Source organism: Catharus ustulatus, chromosome 5, assembly GCF_009819885.2.
Source record: "Catharus ustulatus isolate bCatUst1 chromosome 5, bCatUst1.pri.v2, whole genome shotgun sequence".
Lineage (NCBI taxonomy): Eukaryota > Metazoa > Chordata > Aves > Passeriformes > Turdidae > Catharus > Catharus ustulatus.
Window position 1 is genome coordinate 36,130,509 of NC_046225.1, and position 24,301 is coordinate 36,154,809.

Genomic DNA, 24,301 nt, shown 5'->3' on the forward strand with positions numbered 1-24,301 from the left:
TACAAGCTATTGTTCTGTAGCAATATTGTTTTATAGGTCATAGTTTGTCACAACATGTGAATTAAATGAAAGTAATTTAAAAACTGCAGTGTTATGATTAACTCAGTCTGGGCCAAATGCTACCAGTGCACGTGTGTAAATATGTGGTCATTATGGTGTAGGTCAAATAAGTGGTTTAAAATTCAGACTAGACCTATAAGTGATTATGGTTCTTCTAATTTAGCAGAGAAAAAATTAATTTACCTTTATTTCATGTTATTTTAAGACCACGATCTCGATCAAGGGACAGTGGTGATGAAAATGAACCAATTCAGGAACGATTCTTCCGGCCTCATTTTCTGCAGGCTCCTGGAGACCTGACTGTTCAAGAAGGAAAACTATGCAGGATGGACTGCAAGGCAAGTGTTATGCAAAGGGTAGCAGCAGCCTTTTGATAACATCAGCTGACTGAAAAACCACATTGGTTTCTTTTCAAAGCAATTTTGCCTATTGGCAGTTTCAGCGCCTGTTAGTAGGATAATTAATCTCATTGCTTATGAGTGAGTAAGTGGACAATAAAAGTTTGCCTCCCCTCCAATTAAAGTGCTTTGGGAAAACTTAGAGCTCACAGTAAACTGATTTATAGAATTCAGCTATGCTGGGGTGTGGAAGGAAGCAGCACACACTGTAAAGACAATGTGTTTCTATATTTTAAGTCCTTTTACTACTTGAGTTTTAAAACCCTGTTAAAAGTTTCAAACAGTATAAACCTGACTTATGACTCTGCTGAGCAGGAATAATTCAGGCTTGGGTGATTCCTGTTTACTTTATGCTGACCTATTTGGGAGAAGCTATTTGCTCTGAAGCAGTCCCCACAGCAAGTGGCACAGCTTTCAAGAGTGCAAGACTTGTCCACACAGAGCGAGTATTAACTAGTGCAGGTGGTGCAGTCACTAGGGCACACCTCAGTGGAATGCAACTTCGGAGGTCAGTAGTTAGTCAGCTAACATATTTTTGTCTGCAAGTTTTCCAACAAGAAGTTAATCTAGAAAGGAGTATCTCCTCATTCCACCTGAAGAGCAAACAATGAAAAGGACAAAAGGTGTTACCCTGCCTTTTGTTTTGCAATGTATTATTATTTAGCCTATCTATATAATGATCTTTTTTCAGTCGTGCCCATAAGACATCATGGAATTCAGGGAGTTGGCCAGAAAGTAAGTAAATGACTACAACTGACTTAATGTGTAAATCAGGACAGAATTAGATCTTTAAATCTTTTGGTATACTTGCAGTAGCAAACCAAACCAAACTTCCCTGAAGTAACAAGTCAGGACTCCTCCAGTGTTTCATGTGGCTAATACAATTTCCCACTGTTCTCTTTACACTCAAGGTTAGTGGATTACCAACTCCAGACTTAAGCTGGCAACTTAATGGCAGACCAATTCGCCCTGACAGCTCTCACAAAATGTTGGTGCGTGAGAATGGGGTGCACTCCTTGATCATAGAACCAGTCACATCCAGAGATGCTGGAATCTACACATGCACTGCCAGCAATCGAGCTGGTGAAAATTCATTCAGCCTGGAGCTCATTGTTGCAGGTAGCATCTTCATGCTAAGCTTTCAGACTGAGCACTGACAGGACAGCATGAAAAAAGGAAACATGAATGATGTCAAATGACATGTTGAGGGTGGAGGGTAAGAAAAGGAAACGTGGCAATAACAGAAGTATGGTATATTTATATACCATATTCATGTTACGTTGTGGCAGAAGTTGACTGGCATGTAATGTCTGTGCCACAGTTAAGAAAAGGGGGCTACTGACCTTGAGGCCACAAACCAGACTACTGCCCTGGATGTTGCTTTGTAATGAGAATTTTGCAGACGCACATCTACCCCTGGGCAGCCAGTGGGAATGCCTAGTACGTTTCACAGCACATCAGGCTAATGCAACTGCAGCCTTCTGGTAGAGCAGTTCCTTTTTCAGTTGAAAGTTCATGCTTTTGTGGAATATGGGGAGGCACTTTTTACCAAGCATAGTGCAGCCAGTTTCTTTAGTTGTCATGCTCTACATTTCAATTATTTTAGGAAAAAGACAGCTTTTTAGCACTCACTTTTCCCCCCATTAAAATAATGATGGGTCTGTTTTCTTCAGAGGAACCAGAACTGAACTTTGTGATTTATGAAGACAAGACTTATATTTCCTGTCACTTAGGTCTTTCGTAATTGTTTTTAGCACACTGCTGAAAGAAAGGCTATGTTCTCACAGACAAATGATAACATAACTGCAATCTTTGTTTTCACAGCTAAGGAAATACAAAAAGCACCTGTGTTTATAGAGAAGCTACAAAACACAGGTGTGACTGAGGGATTCCCAGTGCGACTGGAGTGTCGAATCTCAGGGGAGCCATCTCCTCAGATATTTTGGAAGAAAGAGAATGAGTCACTCACATACAACACTGACCGTGTGAGGTTAGACTGACTTAGAATAATCTCCCCATGTGTAACTTCAATGATGATTTATCCTGTAAAACAAATAAAAAATTAAAAGGTCACATGAACACTTTGTGTAAAGGGCATCTTAGAAATATTAACTAGTGATCATAATAATTTATAACATTTACTCAAACCTGCAGCCAGCCTGGTGGCTGAACCAGAAATAAAATGTTACTTGTTTTCCATCCTTAGACTTACACAACTGCCTTTGCACTCTACACAAGAGAACTAGTTTTACTCTTCCTGAATCAAGACTACAGAAATTTGCTAGTAAAATTAAGGTTCCAAAGGAGCTTTTCAGCAGAAACTCTGATTCATAATTCTGCTGTACAGTTAAGCAACTAAGATTCAGTATTTTATATTTTAAGATCTTCCTTGAGTTTCTTTATCCTTTCCCAAAAAAGTCTGGGTAAGATCTGGTGTTCCTGCTACTCCAGATGTCTTAATCCACAATTGTGAAAGAAAAGTTACTTCATGTGCTTTTTCTTCTTAGTTTTGAATATAGGATATTAAACTGCCAAATTGTCAAGTATACTCAAGGCTTTATTTTCTACCTGCTAATTTCAGAGGAAGTTTCCATTTTAATTAAAATTTTAATTAAAGTTAGACTATAATCAGTCTGTAACTAAGATTAGGTCAGATTATAATGCCACTTTAAAATAGCCTACACTGGTTTGTGATTGAAATAGTAATTTTTTACTTTTCTTTTGATTAGCATGCACCAGGATAACTATGGCTACATATGCCTGCTTATTCAAGGAACTACAAAGGAGGATGCTGGCTGGTACACTGTTTCAGCTAAGAATGAGGCTGGGATTGTGTCTTGCACTGCCAGGTTGGATGTTTATAGTAAGTGGCTTCAATTTTCATGATCATATTAATCCCCCCAAACGCAACAGTTCTGTAAGTTTTGGGTTATTCACAGAATGGTTTACATTGGTCTCTCTTTCTTTTGTTTATAGTTTCTCCTCAATAATAAACATCCTCTTCAAGACAACAAATCCTCTGTCAAAGTATATATCATCATCTTTCAGACACCTAAAGAAAAACAAGCTTGCATGCTTTCTGCTTTTGTTTAGTATATTAAACATAGCTAATTAACAACAGATAATGGCATGATCATATGATTTTTGAGGATCATTATTACTATTGTTTTGCTGGCACTTCCCTAACCTTTTGTATTCTTTTGCACATTAGTCTATAATACACCTGTGACAGCTACCAAAAGTGTAGTAGATGTTTTTATGGCTTTCTGCTTAATTACTGAGTTTGTTCCAAAGCAGCTCCATATACAGTAAATACTTCCTTTAAGAAGTATCTCTTAACAGACTTCTCATAGCAAGAATTAAGGGGGAAGGGGAAGGGGAGAGACTGATAAAGGATGGTTTCTGGGGTGGTGCTGGAAGGGGGAATTGTGAATATGATATTTGGCTCAGCATTCTTCAGCACACAAGGGGTGGCAATGGCAACCAGATAATTTCCTTTCATATGCAACAATTAACCTTAGAACAGGCCTGTTACTTGAATAGGAGTGCACAGAAACAACCTCCTTGCTGTCACCCTTCTTGGTGCACAGGAAATGTAGAAAACAATGCCAAAAAGTAACACAGACTGTTGTATTTACCATATTTGAAGGTGAAACTAGATGCTGAAAAAAACCCAAAAAACAAAAAAACTAAAAAAACAAGAAACAACAATGCCAAGATATTGAACAAATTTATCTTTGACATAGTGGTTTTCTGCTTCTCAGAAATTACTATCTCCTTCACAAAGGGTTGACTGAGCATCTGGCACACTTAGGGGCACAGCTCAGGAGGGCTAACACTTTTTCTTTCCTTTTTAATCTATAGCTCAGTGGCAACAACCCCCTCAGCAGACCAAGCCAAAGAAGGTGCGGCCCTCAGCCAGCCGATACGCTGCTCTCTGTGACCAAGGACTAGACATCAAAGCAGCTTTCCAGCCGGAAGCAAATCCAGTCCACCTGACAATGCAGCCTGGCCTGGTAGAGAGTGATGATCTGTAGATTCAACTGCCGCTTCCATCATTTTCTTTCAAAGCAGAAACACTGAAAGCCATTGCCTTGACCAATGATACTCCTATGTCACTTTATGCAAGGGCAGACACCTTCATGTACAAAAGATAAACAACAAACACAGTAACCATATATTCCTTATTCATTATACCAAATTAGAAGAATAGATAGATTATTAATAGAAATGTACACATTGCACAACAAATCACACTCACTAGTTCCTCAATCTATGTTGCTTCATAACCCTTTTCATAGAGGCCAAAATGCATCAGAAAGATTTTTCACTACATACCTTTGCAAGCAGTAAGTAGATGCTACACAGTCTTAATGGTGCAAGATGTTTTCTTCAAGGACTATCAACAATTCTAAAATGGCTACACATTCTGACAGCTACGATGAACAAGTGCAATACTATAAGAATAAAACAGAAAGGGATGAGGAAAAGCAATGTAAGCAAAGGCTGTATCTCTGCAAACTGCAAAAAATCTTTCTTTCAATCTTTCTTGCTGTTAGTATGGACATTGACACTCTAATTTTCAGTTCATTTGTGTTTTTCCTTTTTGCCATCTCAGAGGAGGCTTATTTACAAACATACAGCAATGGCTGTCTAAGCAGAAGCAATTATACTTTTGCAGGACAACAAAGAGTTGACACATAGTAACAATCTACTCCAGATTACACATTGGTAACTAGATGGGAAAAAATGCTGATGGTATAAACCACTGCAGTGAGATACTGCAAAGGGTGGGAGAGGAACTGGGCAAGAGGTTGAAATTCCGGCTTGCTGGACAGCAGTGTGTAACCTTGTAATGCTCCCATTCAAGATTCTGAAATTCTAAGGTGAGCTGAAACCTAGGGAGTGTATGTATGGGATGTTTGACTGTTTAAAGCTTGCATAATATGTATGAGGATTGTAGAAATGTACAGTAAGTGAAAAATGGGTTGAAACTGCTCTACGGATTTAAGTGACAAGTATTCACCACAGGGGTGATAGGTTTGCAAATCTGAGGAAGTAGAAAATGAAGATAGGCAAAAAAATCCAATTTGTTTTTTGCTTTTTCTTCTTAACATAACATGTCTCTGGTAGATTTTATTTTTTCCTTCTCCTGACTGCAGGCAAATGTCAACTCTTTTTGAGGGGTAGAGTCTGTGCACCATAGGTGAAAAGCCTGAAGGCTACTTACAGTACGCAAGGCAAATCCACTTGTAAGTGGAGTCCCACTTAAGTCACACTTGAATAGGTAGTTTTAAATTAGAACCAAGTGAATTTCAGTTGAAGGGGAGGGAGGGAGAATGGATGGAAGAATTACTAGGCCTGACAAGGAAAATGAGTGTTTGATGGTACGAGCTTCAATACGTTGCAGGAAAGGAAAACACTGTATTCCTTATATGAAGCACATATATGGTATCTTTCATTATTTATAATAAAAGTGTTGAAATCTTTTATCTCAGTTCATTTATTCAGAAGTCCTGTACTTAGAGGTTGTTTGTTGGGTTTTTTTTTAAATTTTATTTTGTAATTGTGTACACCATATATTGCATTACTGCTATACATGTATTGCTTTGTAAGTACACAAAGTTTGTTTTGCTTTTTAGTGACTAATAAACTTTAGCACACAAAGTAGTACTATTCTGGTGCAGAATATGACTAGTAATGGGGATGGTTAATCTAGATTAACATCATAGTCTGTCAGGTGGGAATAATCTGATTTTATTCTAGAAGTATGTCATATCTTTTGCCAAATTTTCCTCAACTGTGACATGCTAATTTACTTTTTTGTTTAGCTTCACTAGCATTATTTTGCCACCTTTTATTTGTATTTATAAAAATGTATTATCATTACTTTGGACTGTTGTGCTGATATAATGTGGGTTTAACATCAATAAATATTACACAAATAGAAAATTTTCCTTCTGGTAAAGATTAATAACTTGTTTTGGTACAAGCATTCAAGTGTAAGATTTGGAAATGTTAAATATGATGAATACAGATTAAATGAGGCCTATAGGCAACATCTAAAAACTGCTAGAATTTATCAGAATAGTTTGCTTGTTACCTGGAATCTTGTTTGAACAGAACAGAGGAACATTACTCATAAATTCTGAGATACTTTTGCCAAATAAAAGAACTCGAAGATACTTTTTTTTTAATAGATTAGAAAATATGCAGGTCTGTTTTGTATTTCTAATAATTACAGTATGTTGCCACTTATAACTGATTCTAAGTAAAAGGCATGGTCTGAGCACTGTTAAATTCATGTAAGAGCCTGATAACAAGACAATATCAGAATTTTTTTTAAAGAGTCAAATTTACTTTAAAAATTCTGACCAATAACCAGTTTCTTCTTCTTTTTTCAATGTGAAGATACCAGAAGAGATGCAAGGTTATCTATTTTTTTCTTTTGGGTTTACATGTCAAGCACTGATCACTACAAACAGGCTTATGTCAGCAATTAAGTGAGCACTGAAATTAATGGTGATACTGCAACTGAAGTCACTGGAGTTGTGTCTTCTCACAATACTTTTGGCTTTGGCACTAAAAAACCGAGACTGCTTTTTGAGCTTGTTGAAGATGAGGTCATCATCACTTTTTGCCTCTGTATATATGTACAGCCACACTTAAGTAGTAAATCACATCTCTAAGCAGCAACATTGTTTTTATGAAAACATTCAGCTGTGCTGTTACTTAGTTACTGGACTGTTTGGGCTTACAAAGTCAGAGACAGAAGTGCGGCATAAGCAAACTAACTTCTCAAGCCAAAAAGCAAAAATTCTTGGAAGCATCAAAGTAACTTTCAGAAGTTTAATCTCCTTCCACATAGTCCAAAGATAGATAGTACGAACTGAGAGTGTACTTCTGACATTTTTTAAGACTTAAAAAAGGAGTCTTGCAAAACTTTTTGCAAGACTTCCAGTTTAGGTATGGGAAGACTTCAAATTATTTAGGAAGCTGATCAATCCAAGCATATTCATAGCAATCAAAGACTCAATGCAACAACGATCAGGGTGACAACAGAAAGTTCTGTCAAGAATACCAACAGTCAGTTACAAAATTCCAAATGCATGAAGGTTCTTCCAGCTGAAGAAGTACCTTAACACACAGTGCCTTTATCCTACAGCTTTAATGTAACAGCAACAATTACTTAACATGCACAATCCACTTCCATCACAGCTAACTGGTGGTTGGGGATCAAAACCATTCCAGCTTGAATCCCCAGCTTTCTGTATCACCACTTTCAAAGTCTATTTTAATTCATTTAGGGTGTATGCTAAGAAATGCCTTGATCCCCCACGTCTGGACCACTACATCCTCACCTCTGCAAGTAGCCCAAACAGATTTCATATGTAAGTACTTAACGAGCTCACATTATCCAACATGCCATGATGCTGAGGGGATGAGTTACATGCTCTGACTGTATGACCCAGCTGCCAAACCCACACCATGGACTATAGATAAATTCATGCATGGACTAGAAATGCCTGCTTGGATTATGCAGGTTGGCTAATTCATTCCTTCACCATTCAAATGTACATGCAAGGGGTAGAGTTTACTGACATTTTTCTCATTCTCCTGAACTAAAAGATACAGCCTTTGCTCTGCACAGATTTTCTGTTTGAACAGAAATATGAGCATGTAAAAATATATCAGACAGATGGAAACACAGTTCCTGCCCCAAGGAATTTACAAGGAAAAGTATTCCAGAGAGTACACGGTGTCTTTGATTTGTCTTAAAGCGTGCAACTCTAACTCAAAATTAAGCCACTTTGCATTCCTTAACAGAAGTGATTAACTCATAAAATTATCTAATACTGTACTGCATCTCTACTAAAAATGTGTTTGGGACACAATGCCCAGTCATGTCTGGAGCAAAAAAGCCAGACAATGAGCAGTACTACCTGTACAGCAATGATTTCAGCAGCCATGCAGATGGAGACGAACTCCAGTTCAACATCACCTAGGAGGAGAAATTTTGTGCCTTATAAAACAACTGCAGTGTAATAGGTAACCCTGGGGACTGGCCAAGTCTTGTAACTGCTACCACTTTCTAGTTCTGTAGCAGCATAAATGGTCCAGAAACAGCTGCAGAAAAAGAAAGCAGAAAAACATAACAGTACCTGGCCATTGCACAGAATGATTACACCTACAGAAGAAGCTCTACAAACCTCATCACACCAAATGGATTATGGTAGGACTTTTCTCCTGTGTATTTAACAACACAGTTTCAGGGAAACATATTGTCAAGCTCTTTTGGACAATTCTTGGCACAGACATCACAGAGTATTTGTAGAGAACTGAGAGTACAAAACCCAGACTGCCAAACAGGACCTTTCTGAGCTACTGCAAAAGGTGCTGAAAATAAGACTTTCTATACAACAGGCAATATATCTGTAATCTATTACAAATTAAGGACATCTCCATGTTGATGTCCTGAAAAATATGGTGAACTCTTAAAATGACAGCTGCTCTCTGTTCTATATATTCATTCCAACAGCAGAGCTACAAGAGCCTGCAAAGAATGGATGCAGTTGCAGTCTGCTGCTGGCAGGGACATCTCACCATCAAAAATCATATATGCACACTAAATGACATCTGAACAAAACACAAGAAATTACTATATTCTTTCTTTTCTCTGAAGTTGCAGGAAGTTTTCAGTAGAAATTTACCAGCTATCTGAAAAAATAGGATAAAAGGTCATATTGAGAGGAGCAGAATTAAAACACTGCAACTGAGAGCTTTAAACAGGCCATCAGCATCCAGATGTTGACAGTACAGCCTCCAGCACAGAGCTGGAACATGCAGTTCATGTAGAACACGCATGTAGTGCATTCAGCATTAAAAATATCGAGCTGGGAGATCTGCAAGTTAGAATTCATAAAACATCAAATTGCTTCACTAACAAGCTTCAGCAATACCATATTATCAGTTTGCAGTTATTCTTAAACAAATTGTTCAAGATCATGCAGCAATTTCAAACCCATCAGCATGCTACACATGCAAGGGCACACCAGTACTACCAGCCAGTAGCCTGGGAAATGCTGAGAAACATCTACACAACTCCACTTGTTCAGTGACATCTGCCCCCCCGACTCTCACTGACACTGCCCTAATGTGTGTGTAATGATACCAAGGAAGCTTTTACTTGGGTGTCGTCTCACTGCATTTGATACAGACACATTCAAACTGGCAATTTTGTTATATACAGTGAACAAAACATATCCCAGACCTTAACAGATATGAGCTGTTAACATAAAAAATAAAAACATAAAAATATCAGAACAGTTGTGATTATAGTCATACTGATCCAAAGATGTCTTGCAAAGTGTACAGGTAGAATTTTTTACTAATAGATGTATCTTCAGCAAAAAGAAGCCTTTAGCATATGATCTGAAATTGAACACAGTGTGTGTGAAAATCAAATATAACTTGGGACTTACCAGAGCTCTTACTTCTTCAGGCACTAAGCACACCTAATGACTTCTCTCCACAACTACACTTAACTTTTCAAATATTGATTAACTGATTCAAGTGGGTGCACCTGGCCTGCTTTACTTAAATGAACTACACTGTTCATCCAAAAAAAAAAGAAGTCTCATAATTGCAACAGGCAATATACATTTAAGGGTCATGCAACACAACCTCCCTCACACTGTGCAACACATCAAAGTAGTAAAATTTGTTGTACAGCAATAAATAATCGTTACAATGTATGTTTTAACTGTAGGTAATAATGTAACAAAGAGATTTTGCAGGCTGGGACTAAGGTATCCACTTTCTATCCAAGTTTCACTGATCTCAGTATGAAATCCTTTCCATCTTTAAAAGTCATGCCTTACAACCTCCCAGCAGCTCAGGATATATGGAACAGGATTTTACAAAACCAGTAGCAGGGATGCCAGCCATCAGCTTTGCATATACACAGGCAACTCCAGTTCCCTAAAACAATACAGTTTTACTCACCAAGTCATTACCAATACAATAATGCCTTAGGATAGACTGCCCTCAGGAGGCCACAGTGAAATCTCTTCATGAGATACAACCCTAACTCACTCAGCAGGCACCAACTCATCCAACATTATATACTTCTGTTACTATAGTCTGCAAAAGTTGTTCCCCACCAGAGCTCCTCCTTACAGCTGCAATATTTTTTAAAAATCCCAAACCAAAACCACCTCATGAACATTTTATGCATCCTGCTACAAACTTTTACTGACAATAATCACCGAATCGCAGATGGCTTAGGTTGGAAGGAACCCTAAAGATTACCTAGTTCCAAGGCCCCTGCCATGGGCAGGGACACCTTGCACTAGATGACCAGGTTGCTCAGAGCCCATCCAGCGCATCAATTGAAACAGATGTCCCAATAGCAAGAGAAGACTGTTTGTATTAAGAAAGTGAGCTCCCTACAACAAAACCTAAGTTAAAAACATATTTCTTTAGTAGAAGTAAGGCTCTAATGAGCTACCTGGGACAAAAGATGAACAAGAGTAATCCATCATCTTCCAAAACATTAGGAAAATGCAGAGAAGACATATCAACAATTAACTTTCTAGGTGTACAATGTGCTTCAACTAAACCCCAGGATATGCAAACCACACTACCTATGAACTTTGATTTGAATCAAACTCAAGGCCAACAGAACAGTTTCAGGTTTTCTAACTTGGCAGTAACAAGGCAGTTCACATAAATGAGTAAATACTGCAGTACACAACCTTTTTTAGCAAGGATATCCTCTCTGAAGCAGGAACCCAGATGAGTAAAAACTCAAAGCAATCATTATGGGTGAGTCAGAAAGAGGGTTGCTGTAAAACAGGACTGCACACTGAATTAAATGACACCTCAAAACATGCCTTGATAGTCTCTCTAGAAATTCTGTGGTGGTAGTGAAAGGCCATGTATAAACCAGTGACATGGGGTGGGGTGGGATAAAAGATCTGGAATAAAACACAGAATAAGTTAAAGCAATTTGATGTTTTGCAGACTTGCGCTGCAGCTTTCTATAAATGCTCCCAAAACTAGGTGGATGAGGCAAAGTTTCAATGCATGCCTGAAAAAACAGTTGTAGTAAGAGGACTACAGATTCATTAGAAACTGCAGAAACATGGAGGAAAAAAAGGCAAAAAGATGCTGGTATTTAAGAGCATATAGAAGAGTTTTAAGCAATATAGCAGGTGAAGAAACATCAGATGGATAAGAGCACATTCTCTCACTTCCATTAGGAATAGAATCACAGAAACCATGTCTAATAAGATAGTGGACTGAAGTTTTCAAAATTCAATTGAAAAATCATTGTAAGTCAGTCAAGTGCACAGTCTGATTCACCAACATCCATATGCAAAAAAACCCAAACATATATAGCTTGGCATGAATGCCAGCAGCCAAAGATGTAAAGCCCGAATGTCTGCTTTTCATCAAGAACAGTGAAACAACAGACATACCAGAAATATGATGGAAGTAAGATAAAAAAGTAAGATAATGATACAAAATATATAGAAGAGTAATAAAAATAAATGTCAACATATTAAATCATCCAATCAAATATGGATTGAATTTCCAAAACTAGCAAGATAAACTCTGTTATTAGACAATATTGACACTCACACCATTACGATGGTGGCCATAGCTACGGTATCTGACACATCTAAGGCCAGCAATGTAACTGCAATGACAGACAGCAATCATGAGTACGCTGGATAAATGTCACACTGAAGAGGCCAAGATAACTTTTTTTAATAAATTCCTTTCCATGCAGTCGATCAGGGCCACCCAGCTCTGGTTGTGGTCACCCCAAGGCCTGAGCCAAAATGTTATTTTCAAATAATTATTGTTTTAATGGTTACTTTTACTTCTGCAAGTCTATTGACCAAGTTTATTAATAAGGACAGAAGTTCGTTACCTCAGACTTTCATAAAAAAGAAGCAAAATACAATAAGAAAATATTGAAATGAAGTCAAAATGATAAGTCAAAGTCAATAAACAGCCCAATGACAACACTAAGATTGAATGTACTGAACTTCAGCATAATGATTTTAAATACATACATCAAATTAAACTTATTTTTGTGGGGAGGGGGAAGCTCCTGTCATTTAAACATCAATCTTTGTAAAACCAGCAGTCTAGCTTTAGGAGTCAAATGAAATCAGTCACTGAATGTGACATTTACAGCCAGGTCAGAGTGCAGAGGAATAATCTGCAAAAGTGCATTGACACTGATCAGCACCTGAGAAAAAGGAACCATGCCTGAAGAAGGCAAGCAGATGATCAAAGTAAAAAGCAAAGTGCTCAGGGAAGGAAAGACCACTGAGGAAAAAAATCCCCAGACTCTGAACAAATCCCTATGATCAGTTTCTGCTACCATGCAGGAACACCACGAGAAGCTTTACAGGCAACTTGTTGAAGGTTTTCCTCCTCGGAGCAAAATATCAGGACACGTTACAGAGGAAAGAGCGACTAATGGGGGAAGATGGGGGCTTTCACCTCCAATTCTAAATGAAACCAAGTTACTCCATTGTGAAACTTCTGAATGAAACCTGCCTCATTATCAAGTGACTGGAAGCTGGGAAATGGGACAGCAAGTATTTGTGATTTTAGCACGTGGAAGACCTTTTGTTTTTTGAGAAGAGATTCCAGAGGGATCCAGGGAACTAAAGGCTAAATATCTTTTCCTGCACATATCGAAGTGCCAGAATTTGTTCTAAAGCCAAGAAAACAACAGGATAAACATACAGAGTTGCTTTTGCAAAGGGAAATCATGTTTGATAAACATTTTAGGGTTTTTCTAAAGAATAACTTAAAAGAGATGTAAGTACAGAAATCTAATAATGGTGCAGGCTTGAAATTCTAAAAGGCATCTGACACACCCCCTTGCCAAAAACTATTAAGATGCTGTGCTGCCAAAAGAAGTTGTCATATCAGTGCCTTGTTTAAAGATAGAAGACAAAGGGTATGAATCAGCAGTTGAATGAATCAGGATGTGTAGTGCCAATATAGCACCACAGTTCCTCTGTTGGGGCAGGAAAAGTACAACCTATTTCTAAGAGTTCTGAGAGAGCAGTCTCTGAATGCCACAGTGTATACACAGAGTAACATTAAGTTACTCAAAGTAACAAATGGATTAAGGAATTTTAAAATTGCAGAAACATTTCACTGAGGAAATAGGTGTTAAAACTAGCAAACTAAACTCAATGTAGATATTTGAGATCAATTCATGTTGGAAAAAATGCAAAAATTCAGACTTTTGTATATATAAATATATATATATGTGGAAATGGACTCCAAGTTGACCATTAATTACTCGAGACTGAGCTATTGTTCTGAAAACAGAAGTGCAAAGGTTAGGAAAAAGCAAAACACTTAGGCATCATTTTGGAAACAATATAGAACAAAACATAAAACAATTTAATTTTTTAAAAAATAGATCCACAGTGAATTCTGCAAGAAGTTTTACCTGTTGCTCCTTCCTTGAGAAACTGGAAAAGTAAAGCAAAGTTCAACAAAGACTATTTAAGATACAAAAGAGCTCTCCAGCAGTAAGCAATTAGAAGAAATATGACTCTCCAGCACAAAAGAGAAACAACTAAGGCAGGCAGGATAAGATAGAGGTCTACAAATTCAAAAGCAAAACAGAGAGAGCACCAGAGGGCTGTTTTCAGTGCCTGCAGGCCCCAGCCAGAGCTACCCATTGGTGGGTCAAACATCCCAGTCACAAAGAGCTGGAGGTACCAGAGTCTTCTAAGGACACACACCAGATCTTTTACTTACCCTTCACATTCCCTACTTCCCCTGTCCAAGACATCACACCAGGCCAGACAGAACCAGGATTACGTTAACCAGTTTTCAGTTCTAATTTACCTGTTCAAAGAAAAGCAGGGGGGAAGGCTTTTTAAAAGTATAATTTAAAGCTACTGACACTTCAGTCTGGCCCTATGGCAACAGCAACAATAAAAACACAGTATCTACTGGAACTTTTTAAAGAAATTACTTTGTGGCATGCTGAGATTCTTCTGACAGCATTATTTCAGGTTTAAATTGCAAAAGTAAACTAAAAATTTCATTGTTAGTAAGTTATTTCACTGTTCCCTTACACAAAAAAAGAACAAAACACTAAAACAAAAAAAAAAAAAACAAAAAAAAACCCCAAAAAATGGATAACAATAATCAGGTTGAGAACTCACTAAAAGAGAGTTATTTCTAGTTTCTTAGGTTTGGCTTTTGGTCAAGATTTGTCACACAGTATTTGTTTGTAAAATACCAAGGACGGGTACGTGCAGCAACCAAGTCACTGACATATTCCTGCTTTACTAGTGAAAATGTACCAGCTGTCCGCCCTCACCTTCAGTGCCCTTGGAAAAAATTCACATAATCTCTGGCTAACTCCTTCTATCAATGAAAAACATAATTACCAATTACATCTTTAGTGCAAAGACACACATGACACTTAACAGTGATAACAGGAAGATAAGGACTCCTGGAAGGGTTACTTCTTGCAGCATTTTATACTCCAAAGTGAGCAGCACAACCAACTGTAAAATCTGATTATAAAGTACTCCTTGTATTATTTCTCAATACATACCTGCAAGAAGCTTGAACTTGCACTGTTTTCTGGCACAAAAATTTCTCAGCTGCACAAATGAAGAAAATCTCCAACTTTAAAGACTTAGTTATCATCAGTGAGATCTCTTCTTTCTGTACTGCGGCGTGTGCCAAGATGGGAAGTAATTTCAAAAGCTGAATCAACATCTGGATCACGATGCAATGAACAGCAGAGCTAAGAAGTGAAGGTCTTGAACTACATTCATAGTTTTCTCCCAGAGACAATAAAAACATCAATTATCAAAAATTACTCGAACTCAATAGAAAAGCCTGAGGTCAAACATTTGGTAAGTTTCAGCAAGACAGGAACACTCAGCATCATTTACAGTAGAACAATTACTCTGCTTCAAAAGTTGATTTAAATAAAATAAAATGGCTGTTTTATTGACTATACATATATTAGGAAGCAACAATTTAACAGCTGAACTGAGGGTTCATGAAGGTACGGAGCAAAACACAAAACACCTTGACTTCGTGCTCTGGAAGTGATACATGTTCTAAACATCCACTAAGTCCTTGCAAAGTGTCTCATGCAGCAAGGTCTGCAGCTGTAGTGTTCAACAGTGCACGTGCAGCTCAAACGGAGAATATGACAGGATTAGCAGCTCCAGCACTTAGCAGTCCTTCAAGGGTCACACACAAGAGCCACTGGATTAAGTGAGTGCTGTGCATACATTCAGGAATGGAACCAAGTAGGCTTTGTCTTTATAAAAACACATTGCATATAATTAAATCTTCTAAAGGCAATTCAGGTATGCTGAAGATCTAGAAGTTCCTAGCTTTGTAGTGTTAGGTACAAACAAACAAAGCTCAAAGGAAACTCCTTGCTACTTTGTAGGGACTAACTGATAAGAATGCAAAACTATGCAGTTCACAATCTTTGCCCTACTTGAAAAACTTGATGCAATCATACCTGCCACCCAATAAACATGTCTCTGCGCTTTATTAACCTTTGTGTAACATGATAATTCAAACAAAATCTCATTCTATCCCAAATTAGAAAACAGGACTTTATAAAAATACAGTGTTTTAAAAACTTATTAGCACATTATTAAAGCTATCACTGTATCAAAACCAGATCTTTTTCAAATTGTTTCATACACAGACTTTGTAACACCAAACAGACTCTTTCAGGCAGCTAAACACACACGCTGCACTGCCCTGCTGCCAAATTTCTGACTAAATAAGACCAAATCAATTATGTACATTAATCTTCAAACAATTGCCAACCCTCTCTCTTTATTTAGTATGTATTTATATATTACCATCATGACATTAAAACAGTCATTTATTCAAGGTAGTACTTAGGTCATAAGCTGCAAGCCTCCATCTACAACCAGAACACTCCCTGTAACATATGTGGATTCTAGAAGAAAGACAACAGCCTGTGCAACTTCATGAGGCTCTCCAAATCTTCCAAGGAGAATTGCTTTCTTCAACTGATCTTCTTCCAAATGAGCTGTCATCTCTGTGTGAATAAAGCCTAAGGGCAGAGAGATATATGAAGAGTTACCTAACCTTCAACTAAATTTATCAAGCGGATTTCCCAATGAATCTTACAAAATGAAATCTATTACCACGATTCAGCACCAGCTACCATTCTTCAAAGTTTCCCAAAGCAGCCCACATCATTTGACAGACATGACCACTTTTTTATATCACCAATAAAATATCTTTCTGTTCTGGAATCAGTGATGCAATAACTAAAATGCAGAGATCTATAGAAGTCCATTTAAAACACCTAAACAAAACCAAACAACCAAACAAGAAAGGGTAACTAAAATTCAGTCCAAAAACTGTATTTAGTATCACGTTTCTGAAAGACAAAATATACTCATTTCACCACAATGTTCTCAATTAAAATACAAGCACAAAATGTATGGCAAGAACCCCTCTCAGACTTTAAAGTGTTTGCATTATATTTTAGAACTTATGTTTAGTACTTGCATAGTTTCTATTGAAGAATATTGCTTGACATTTTTGAAGGACTTTTTAAAAAATTTTCCATTATCTGAGATTTGACTTTCCCACTGCTGTACAACTCCACACACATGCTGCAGCTTTACAAAGAGCTGATCTTACCTGCTTTCTAGCTGCCACCAAGAAGGGAAAGTCTCCCTTTTGCTTTCTACTGTAAAACTCTGCCCCTTTATGATGATTGTGGATGAGCTGCTCAACTCACTAAAGAATAAAAGTATTTTTCCTGCCTAGGTCACAAACTGAACAGGTTCATGTAGAATTCTGAAAGGCATCAGAGGCAGTAGGTGAGCAGCACTGTACACAGTTATGAATGGAAAAATTCAGAAAATACAGAAGGGATTTTTCCTTAAGCATGGCAGTTCGCTTGAACTAGATTATCTTATGAAATAACTGCCTTTACTCACAGAAATAACTTTCAGGACTCCCTCCTGAGACAGGGGTACTTTTTTGACAGCTTTCTCATGGTCTGTCATGTTTCCCTAATAACAAACAAGCATTCTGTAGCTGCAGACAAGGGTAGCTCTCTGTAATTAGATCTAATCCTTCCATCTGCAAGGACAGAAAGTTGTGAAGAAGGAACAAAGGAAAAAAAAAAGATCTTTATTATGTAATAATGAATAGAAGAATAGGTAGTCTTAACTCTTCCAAATTTCTGTGTTCCCTTGAAAATCCTGAAGGTTTTCTAAAATAATGTATTATACTTTAAACAAACAAACAAAAGATATTAAAAATATTTACTTATAAAACTGAAGAAAATAATAGAAATTTGACTTAAGTTACTTTCAGAGTACAAGAAATATCCACAGTTGTAATGAATTGCAATAGTCAAGGACCCAGGAATTCCTCAAAAACTAACCTGGAGCAACAACGTTGACTCGAATTTGCTTTTTTGCTACTTCTTTAGCAAGAGAGCGTGAAAATCCAACTAATCCTGCTTTGGTAGCACTATACACACTTTGACCAGAGTTGCCTTTAAGTCCTACAATACTCCCTAGAATAAAGAAACATCAAAGAGAATATTAAATGGGTAACTTGAAATGTTGTACTAGCTTTATCATTTTAGTTTTAAACTTGGAATGAAAAATTAAATCACTAGAAAAGAGGAAAATATGCATAACTATGTAGTTTAGCCCACTAGGATAAGTAAATCTCCCAATTAGCTGAGATTTTTGTACAATCCATGTATCTATGTTGACCAACGGGCACCAGGAGAATAAAATGAAGACTCTTCTTAAAAAAAGTATCCTTGTCCCGAGAAAGAAAGAAAGAAAGAAAGAAAGAAAGAAAGAAAGAAAGAAAGAAAGAAAGAAAGAAAGAGAAAGATTGTACCTATCAATTCTTAGTTAATAGTCAGTAGATCTAGATATTGAAAAAATTGGTTAAGAATAGTAAAGTTCTTTTTTCAATAAAATAGAAATTCTGGGGTGTTTATTACTCTAGAAGTTGCAGAAATTGCACAAAAGAATAACTATTAATAAAAAAATGCTAAATATAGAATGTCTAAATATAAGGACAAGGAAAGTAAGTAAATTGTAACAAGTAATGTAACACCTGCTAAACATTTCTAGAAGATTAATACACAGAACTCCACGAGCAACTTACCAATATTGACAATCGCACCTCCCTTTTGTTGAATCATGACCTTTAGAGCAGCTTTGCATGTCAACATTGTTCCCAAAAGGTTAGTGTGAATCTGGGCTATCATATCTTCAGTCTTGGTTCTCAGTAGCAAACCATCCCTGACAAACAAACCAAAATAAACCAAAGAATTCACTTAACAACCCCCTGATCATTTTTATTAATAAAAAAATACTGTTGGACAGAATATTAATGGGGGTGTATGTTGTTCCATACATTTGAGCATTCAAAATGGCAACACTGCAAGGACAACACATAACAAAAAACAAGTTAGCCATGCTTCTGGCCACATTCTTTTGCAGAGTGGTATCAAGAACTGTTTTGGACCATTCTGGGGAAAAAAGTGGAAGAAATAATGGAGGGGGAACTCAAACTCAGAATGCAGAAATTACAGTGAAAGCTGTATCATCTGTTAGCATTCTACTGCCATCAGGAACAAAATATTGGCAAGCAGTTAATATTGCTTTCAGATGTACTCATTAACAACACTCTTACTAAGCACAAAGGGCCAGACCACCGTACAGTGAGCTGCCTTCATCTAGAATTACCTATAGTCTTGTAAGGAGTAACCAACCTGTTGATCCCAGCTGCATTAACCAAGTAGTTAATAGGACCCAAATTCCTCTGCATCTCCTCAAAAGTCTTTTGGACTGCTTGTTCACTAGATACATCACAGCTAAGTGCCAAATGTCCTGCTGTATTCAAATATATATAAAAATAAAAGTATACAAAAGTAAAAATAAAAGTTGAATTTAATTACTAAACCTTCTTCAGACTAGTTACAATTTAAGGAACCCATTTAATCCCCAGACAATCAAATAAAGACGACTTTCAAGCGTTTTATTCATTAGTTATGTGACAATTCCTTGGGTTTTTTTTTTTTTGCCTTTTGAAATCAGAAGTTCAGCATGAGCAGACTAGTCTCGGTTCTGGCTTATTCAGGAGCTGAGGATGACTCAATTCATAACACTTCTACTGTGACCCCAAAGAATTCCATTCATCTTAAAATTCCCATTACACAGATAAAATAGGTAACCGACTCTCCCAACAACTATCATGAAAACAAAATTGTACCAATATAGCTGTTTCTTAATAATCTCAGCCTTACTGTTCCTTTCCATCTAATTAAACAACAAGGGGTTTTTAACGACTCACTGTCTTCACAAGTCACCTAACCATGGAGCAGTGAGACAATAACTGCACAGCAGCACACTTACCACCAAGGTTACGGGCAGTGGTCTGGGCCACGTCCAGATTCCTACCAATGATGGCCAGGCGGCAGCCCTTCTGTGCCAGGAGCTCTGCCACAGCTTTGCCTATCCCCCGGGATCCTCCAAAAACAGCACAGACCTTGCCCATCTTCAAAACAATTCACAAATTGCAAAATAAACCATCAGCTTCATGTCCAGTACAGCAAGACATTCACTGCTACTCTTGTCAACATCACAGCCTTTACCTGTTTGTAACAGCAGGTTATAGAATTAGTGATTTGGGTTTTATTCATTCATTTATAATTCATTTTTTATTCAAAATAAACAGTTGAACTAAATTAGACACCACTTCTACAAATGAAAATTAATTCTTAAATATTTCTGAACTAGTAAAAAAAAAAAAATCATGCACGTAATCAAGCATTCCAATACCAGAGTTATGGTAACGCTTATTCAATTGATGAACTATGTGATTTATGTACCTAAAAGTCATAATGTATTGTTCAGCTGTTTATTCAAAGCTGATGTACTGTTTGTAATTATATTTTTCTTGCAACCACTATTCTTGTGCTGAAGTCATTTAGCCTCAAGGTCTCATTCCATCCAAAATATCCGTGTTGGACACCACCAGATACAAATGCAAATATTACTGAGTACGATTTGAAACTTGTATTTACACCGGTTTAATACTGTCAGACTGTGTCTTACCACTAGCCTGGGGTTTTCTGTTTCTGCTTTTGAAGGAGAAAAAAAAGCTTTTTGAAATACGAAGTAATTCTGAAGTAGCTAGCTTTGATGTTCGGAAAGGAGTACCAAAGAAAGTACTTTTTAGTAGAATGATCTTTCATTCTGAAAGCTCTAGAAACCAATCAGCTGTTTTGGGATTTCCTGAGGAGCCAGAGGCAGAATCTAAGCAATAATAATAATGAATCTTTATTCCATACATTTGAATAAATCCTTTTTGAACCCAATTGCACTGTCTTCATCCTGAGGCAATGAGTTTTACTATTTGTGGGAAAGTACTTCTTTTTGTTCCTAATTTGCTTTCTGATTAGATAATTTTATGCATTTCTCCTCATACCTTCCCCTTACTGTTTCGCTCTCTACCTGTATCCTCTTCCAGGTCTATTCGGTTACTCCTACACAAAGGGAAGCTATTCAGTACCTCGCTAAAGAGATCTGAGTCCTTAGACATTATCTTTGGCCTCACTGAAGTCCATTAAACCCTTCTGGATGAGTGATAATCAGAACAGTGCATGGTACCAAGTGTGCCAGGCCACCACCAACTCATACTGTGGCATGATGATTTTGGTCTTCTGTAACATGAACAAGCAGACGGTGTGTCCATTTCCCTGACAAAGTATTCACAAGTGCCTGAAACCAACCCACGTGTCTGCTTTCCCTGGTAAGTTCTCAGAGCAGATAAAGCTCCTTGTGCATTAACCAGGCATTCACAGGTGGGACACAGGGCCTACCTGCAAGGCAGTAATGTACAGTCCGTGTTTTAACACAGAAACGCCATACAGGCTCCCTGTAGCTGTGACCTGGGAGAAAAAAGCTTCAGCAGGAGTTCCCCGCTATTCCCTAAATAAATAATGGAAGGGAAAAACAGGTATATTTGGAGTAACAGGCACATGCAGGCATCTGTATCACCTTTGCTCTTCTTTTAGAGCCAACCATTCAACGCGTGACCCCGGGGCGCCAATGGCACCACCACCCCAAGGAGGGCCCCTTTCAACAACGGCGAGCAGGGCTTCCGCAGCCGTGCCCGGCCCAGCCCGGCGCCTCCCTCCTTCCCTCCTCCGTCCGTCCGTGCCGACAGCGCGGCCGAGCTAGGCTTCCGCTCGGGCCCGGCTGCAGGTGGAGCCCTCGGCACGGACTGCGGGGAGCGGTGCAGGCCGCGCCCGCCAGGGCCGCCGGGACACGCAGCGCGCCGCCGGTGCCACGGTGGCAGCGCGGCCGCTCCGTTCTGTCCCTGCGTGCCCCCCAAGCCAGGCGCAGGCTGCGCCTGCCGCCCCGCCGGGGGCACAGGAGCAGAACGGGAGAACGTGTGTGTTCCACATGCGCTCCGGTACCTCCGGGCCGCTGCCTCGCCTCCCTCACGGAGCGCGGTTCCCTCCCCAGCCAGGCCGGCTCCCCTCCGCGCTGAGCGCAGGCGTCACGAGCAGCGGCGTGACGTCACCGCCGGAGCCACCGGCCGGAGAAGGAGCGGGGCTGAGGCGGGCCCGGGGCTGCTCCCCTGGCTCTGCGGCGGATCCGGGGGCTGCGGGGCTGCCCTGGCTCTGCGTCCCCCCCGGCTGCTGTGGGGGCTCAGGCCCTGCGCTTGTCGCCCGCATCCTCAGCGCTCGCACACTGGGAAGGGAAGCTCCTCTGCTTTCACCTTACACTTGCCGCTTTGAAAACTCCCGTTTTACAGCGACCGGCGTGGAGCTGAAGCTCTCAGTCCCCACTTTGGTACCCTCTTTCTGAACAGAAAAGGTGCTCCACAAACAATTAGACGAATCAGGATTTTGTTTCTTTCATTTTCATGTGTCCATGCACCAAAATCCCAAGGATTTGTATGAGGCATCACTGTACCGGAAGAGTTAAATTTCAAACGCAAGCCCAAAATACAGAAGCATCTGTGAGAGTTCCTGTTCAGGAACCAAAGCAAATTTCATGATATGCAATTAAATTAACATAAAAAAGCTATTTTTGTTTAACAGCAATGCTGTTTACAGCTATGATCTATGTCTGATGATGTGCTTGAGGGGTGTCTGTGGATTCTTAATACATACACTGAGGAAATATTATCCCCTGAGAAATATTAATAAAAGCTGTCACAATTTTGTACAAAAATACACTTCAAAATTTTTTTGAGAAAAATCATTATTGTTATTAATTGTTGCAATTATTTTCCATGAAAATAATTGAAAAATAATTGAAAATAATTGTTGAAATCCTAGTTTCTATGAACAAAGTAGGATTGGAACTTCATACAGTTCCTGCTTTTGACTTGAAAGGTGTTTTTCAGAATTTCAGGTCATAAGTGTTTCTGGGGAGCTGTAGAGCATTTAATAACATTAGTTCTATGCATGTAGAATTCTTCTTCCACAGATTATTCTTTACATATAAAAGAAAAAGCAGATTTAGGCATTTGCAAACAGGTGGGCATCTGTAAGAAAAATAAAATTATGAAGAAAAGGTATTATGAGAATTAGTTTCTTTTAGCAAGTATATTTAGATTGCAAGCAGCTCTTTTCAGAAAAGTGAATGAGATTTTGAGATACAGTGACATTTCAGAACGTGCCATAGTCTGAAAGCCTGGAGATCCCACTGATAAGAAGAAAAGGCACTGACAGATGAGACTCAGAATATGACTCAGATATGACTCAGAATTGACTCTGACCAAGACTTCTGGTGCCTAGCATGGTTAAGGACCAGGATAGCTTTTTCTTCAAGTGAAGCTTATAAGCAAAGTAACACAGAGGGCAAAAAATTATCCTTAGTTATGTTTTCTGAATATGTGTATACTACAGAGAAAATAACTATGAGCATCATATTGTAAAAGGACAGCAGCAGGCAGATTTTAAGTGAAAAAAAAGTAAGTAATTTTACCTTATTTCTGACCCGTGTCCTTATTCATACAGCTGAGCTACCCTTGTAAGAAAGTTAAAGAAAGACTAATCTGTCCTGTACTGTTAGGATTTTGCTGACAGAGTAAGCATGAGTTCGGTGGGGGGGTTTTAAAGTGTGTTATAGTTGACAAAGTAAAATATCCTTTTCAAAGGCTCAGACAAGATTCTGTTTAATTCTTGTTCATTAACTTAGTGTTTAAAACAAGATGTGTGTTCATTCATTGGCCGAAGTGACATTAGCCTTTTTTTTCCAGATGCCTGGTTAGATCATGAGATCAGATTAAGCCAGAGTTCATCTGAACCAGTTTATTCACACTGATTTTCCATTAAAGCTAGTGAAGTGCAAGAGACACATCAGTGTCATAATGATTACCTCCCCTTTTGGGGGAACAGTGGCTGATAAAAGAACTTGATCTGATAGACCTGTTCCATCTATCATGATCAGATCTGTAACAGCTAGTTCAATACTGGTCATTATTATGCCTGGCTTACTATTAATGTGAAAATATAAGCTAATAATTCCTGTGGGTCTGTCTGTGTGACCATGTATACACACACTTGGAACCTATCCACAATGAACAAAATTATGCAGCTGTCTTTCCTCAAGCCTAAAGCATTCAAGCATTAAAAATATTCTTTATAAGAGAGTTATTTATTCCTTTCTTAAATTTTTTTAATCACTCTCCCACACAACCAAGATACTTCTTTCAAGTAAGAATTTCTCTATTAACATGGGAAAAAAACAGAATATTCTCAAACA

The 24,301-nt window shown here is 38.3% G+C and overlaps 2 protein-coding genes across 20 annotated transcripts in view; one reads left to right on the top strand and one right to left on the bottom strand.

Moving 5' to 3' along the window:
- The window catches only part of PALLD (palladin, cytoskeletal associated protein), a 202,126-nt gene extending 195,716 nt beyond the window's left edge, over positions 1–6,410 (top strand). For all 11 annotated transcript variants that reach the window (XM_033060250.1, XM_033060254.2, XM_033060255.1 and 8 more), the window contains 5 exons: positions 266–398; positions 1,370–1,577; positions 2,283–2,448; positions 3,188–3,321; positions 4,323–6,410. In XM_033060250.1, the coding sequence (XP_032916141.1) occupies positions 266–398; positions 1,370–1,577; positions 2,283–2,448; positions 3,188–3,321; positions 4,323–4,495 (814 nt within the window). In that variant the 3' untranslated portion in view covers positions 4,496–6,410. The remainder of the gene's footprint in view (positions 1–265; positions 399–1,369; positions 1,578–2,282; positions 2,449–3,187; positions 3,322–4,322) is intronic.
- Positions 6,411–15,448: 9,038 nt separating this feature from the next.
- CBR4 (carbonyl reductase 4) lies at positions 15,449–22,101 on the bottom strand. Of its 9 annotated transcripts, none has more exons than XM_033061177.1 (7): positions 22,000–22,094; positions 21,400–21,508; positions 19,931–20,072; positions 19,288–19,408; positions 18,678–18,814; positions 17,932–18,066; positions 15,449–16,578 (listed from the first exon to the last, which is right to left on the bottom strand). In XM_033061177.1, exons 3-7 carry the CDS (start codon positions 20,070–20,072, stop codon positions 16,400–16,402), a joined length of 714 nt encoding a protein of 237 aa, XP_032917068.1. In that variant the 5' UTR covers positions 21,400–21,508; positions 22,000–22,094; the 3' UTR covers positions 15,449–16,399. The 9 variants fall into 9 exon arrangements, 8 of the variants coding, with proteins under 8 accessions (XP_032917068.1, XP_032917067.1, XP_032917072.1 ...); XM_033061176.1 differs by having other exon boundaries at positions 19,931–20,169; XM_033061181.1 differs by lacking the exon at positions 21,400–21,508 and adding an exon at positions 21,123–21,240 and having other exon boundaries at positions 22,000–22,092.
- Between the last annotated feature and the right edge of the window lie 2,200 nt (positions 22,102–24,301).

What these genes read in the sequence shown, in the direction of transcription:
- CBR4 (XM_033061175.1), bottom strand. Translation starts at nt 20,072, where the DNA reads ATGGGCAAGGTCTGTGCTGTTTTTGGAGGATCCCGGGGGATAGGCAAA. An exon ending in CACTGCCCGTAACCTTGGTG is followed by an intron (nt 19,409 to 19,930) that starts GTAAGTGTGCTG and finishes ATTTGAATACAG; the next exon opens with CAGGACATTTGGCACTTAGC. An exon ending in AATGCAGCTGGGATCAACAG is followed by an intron (nt 18,815 to 19,287) that starts GTTGGTTACTCC and finishes TTTGTTTGTCAG; the next exon opens with GGATGGTTTGCTACTGAGAA.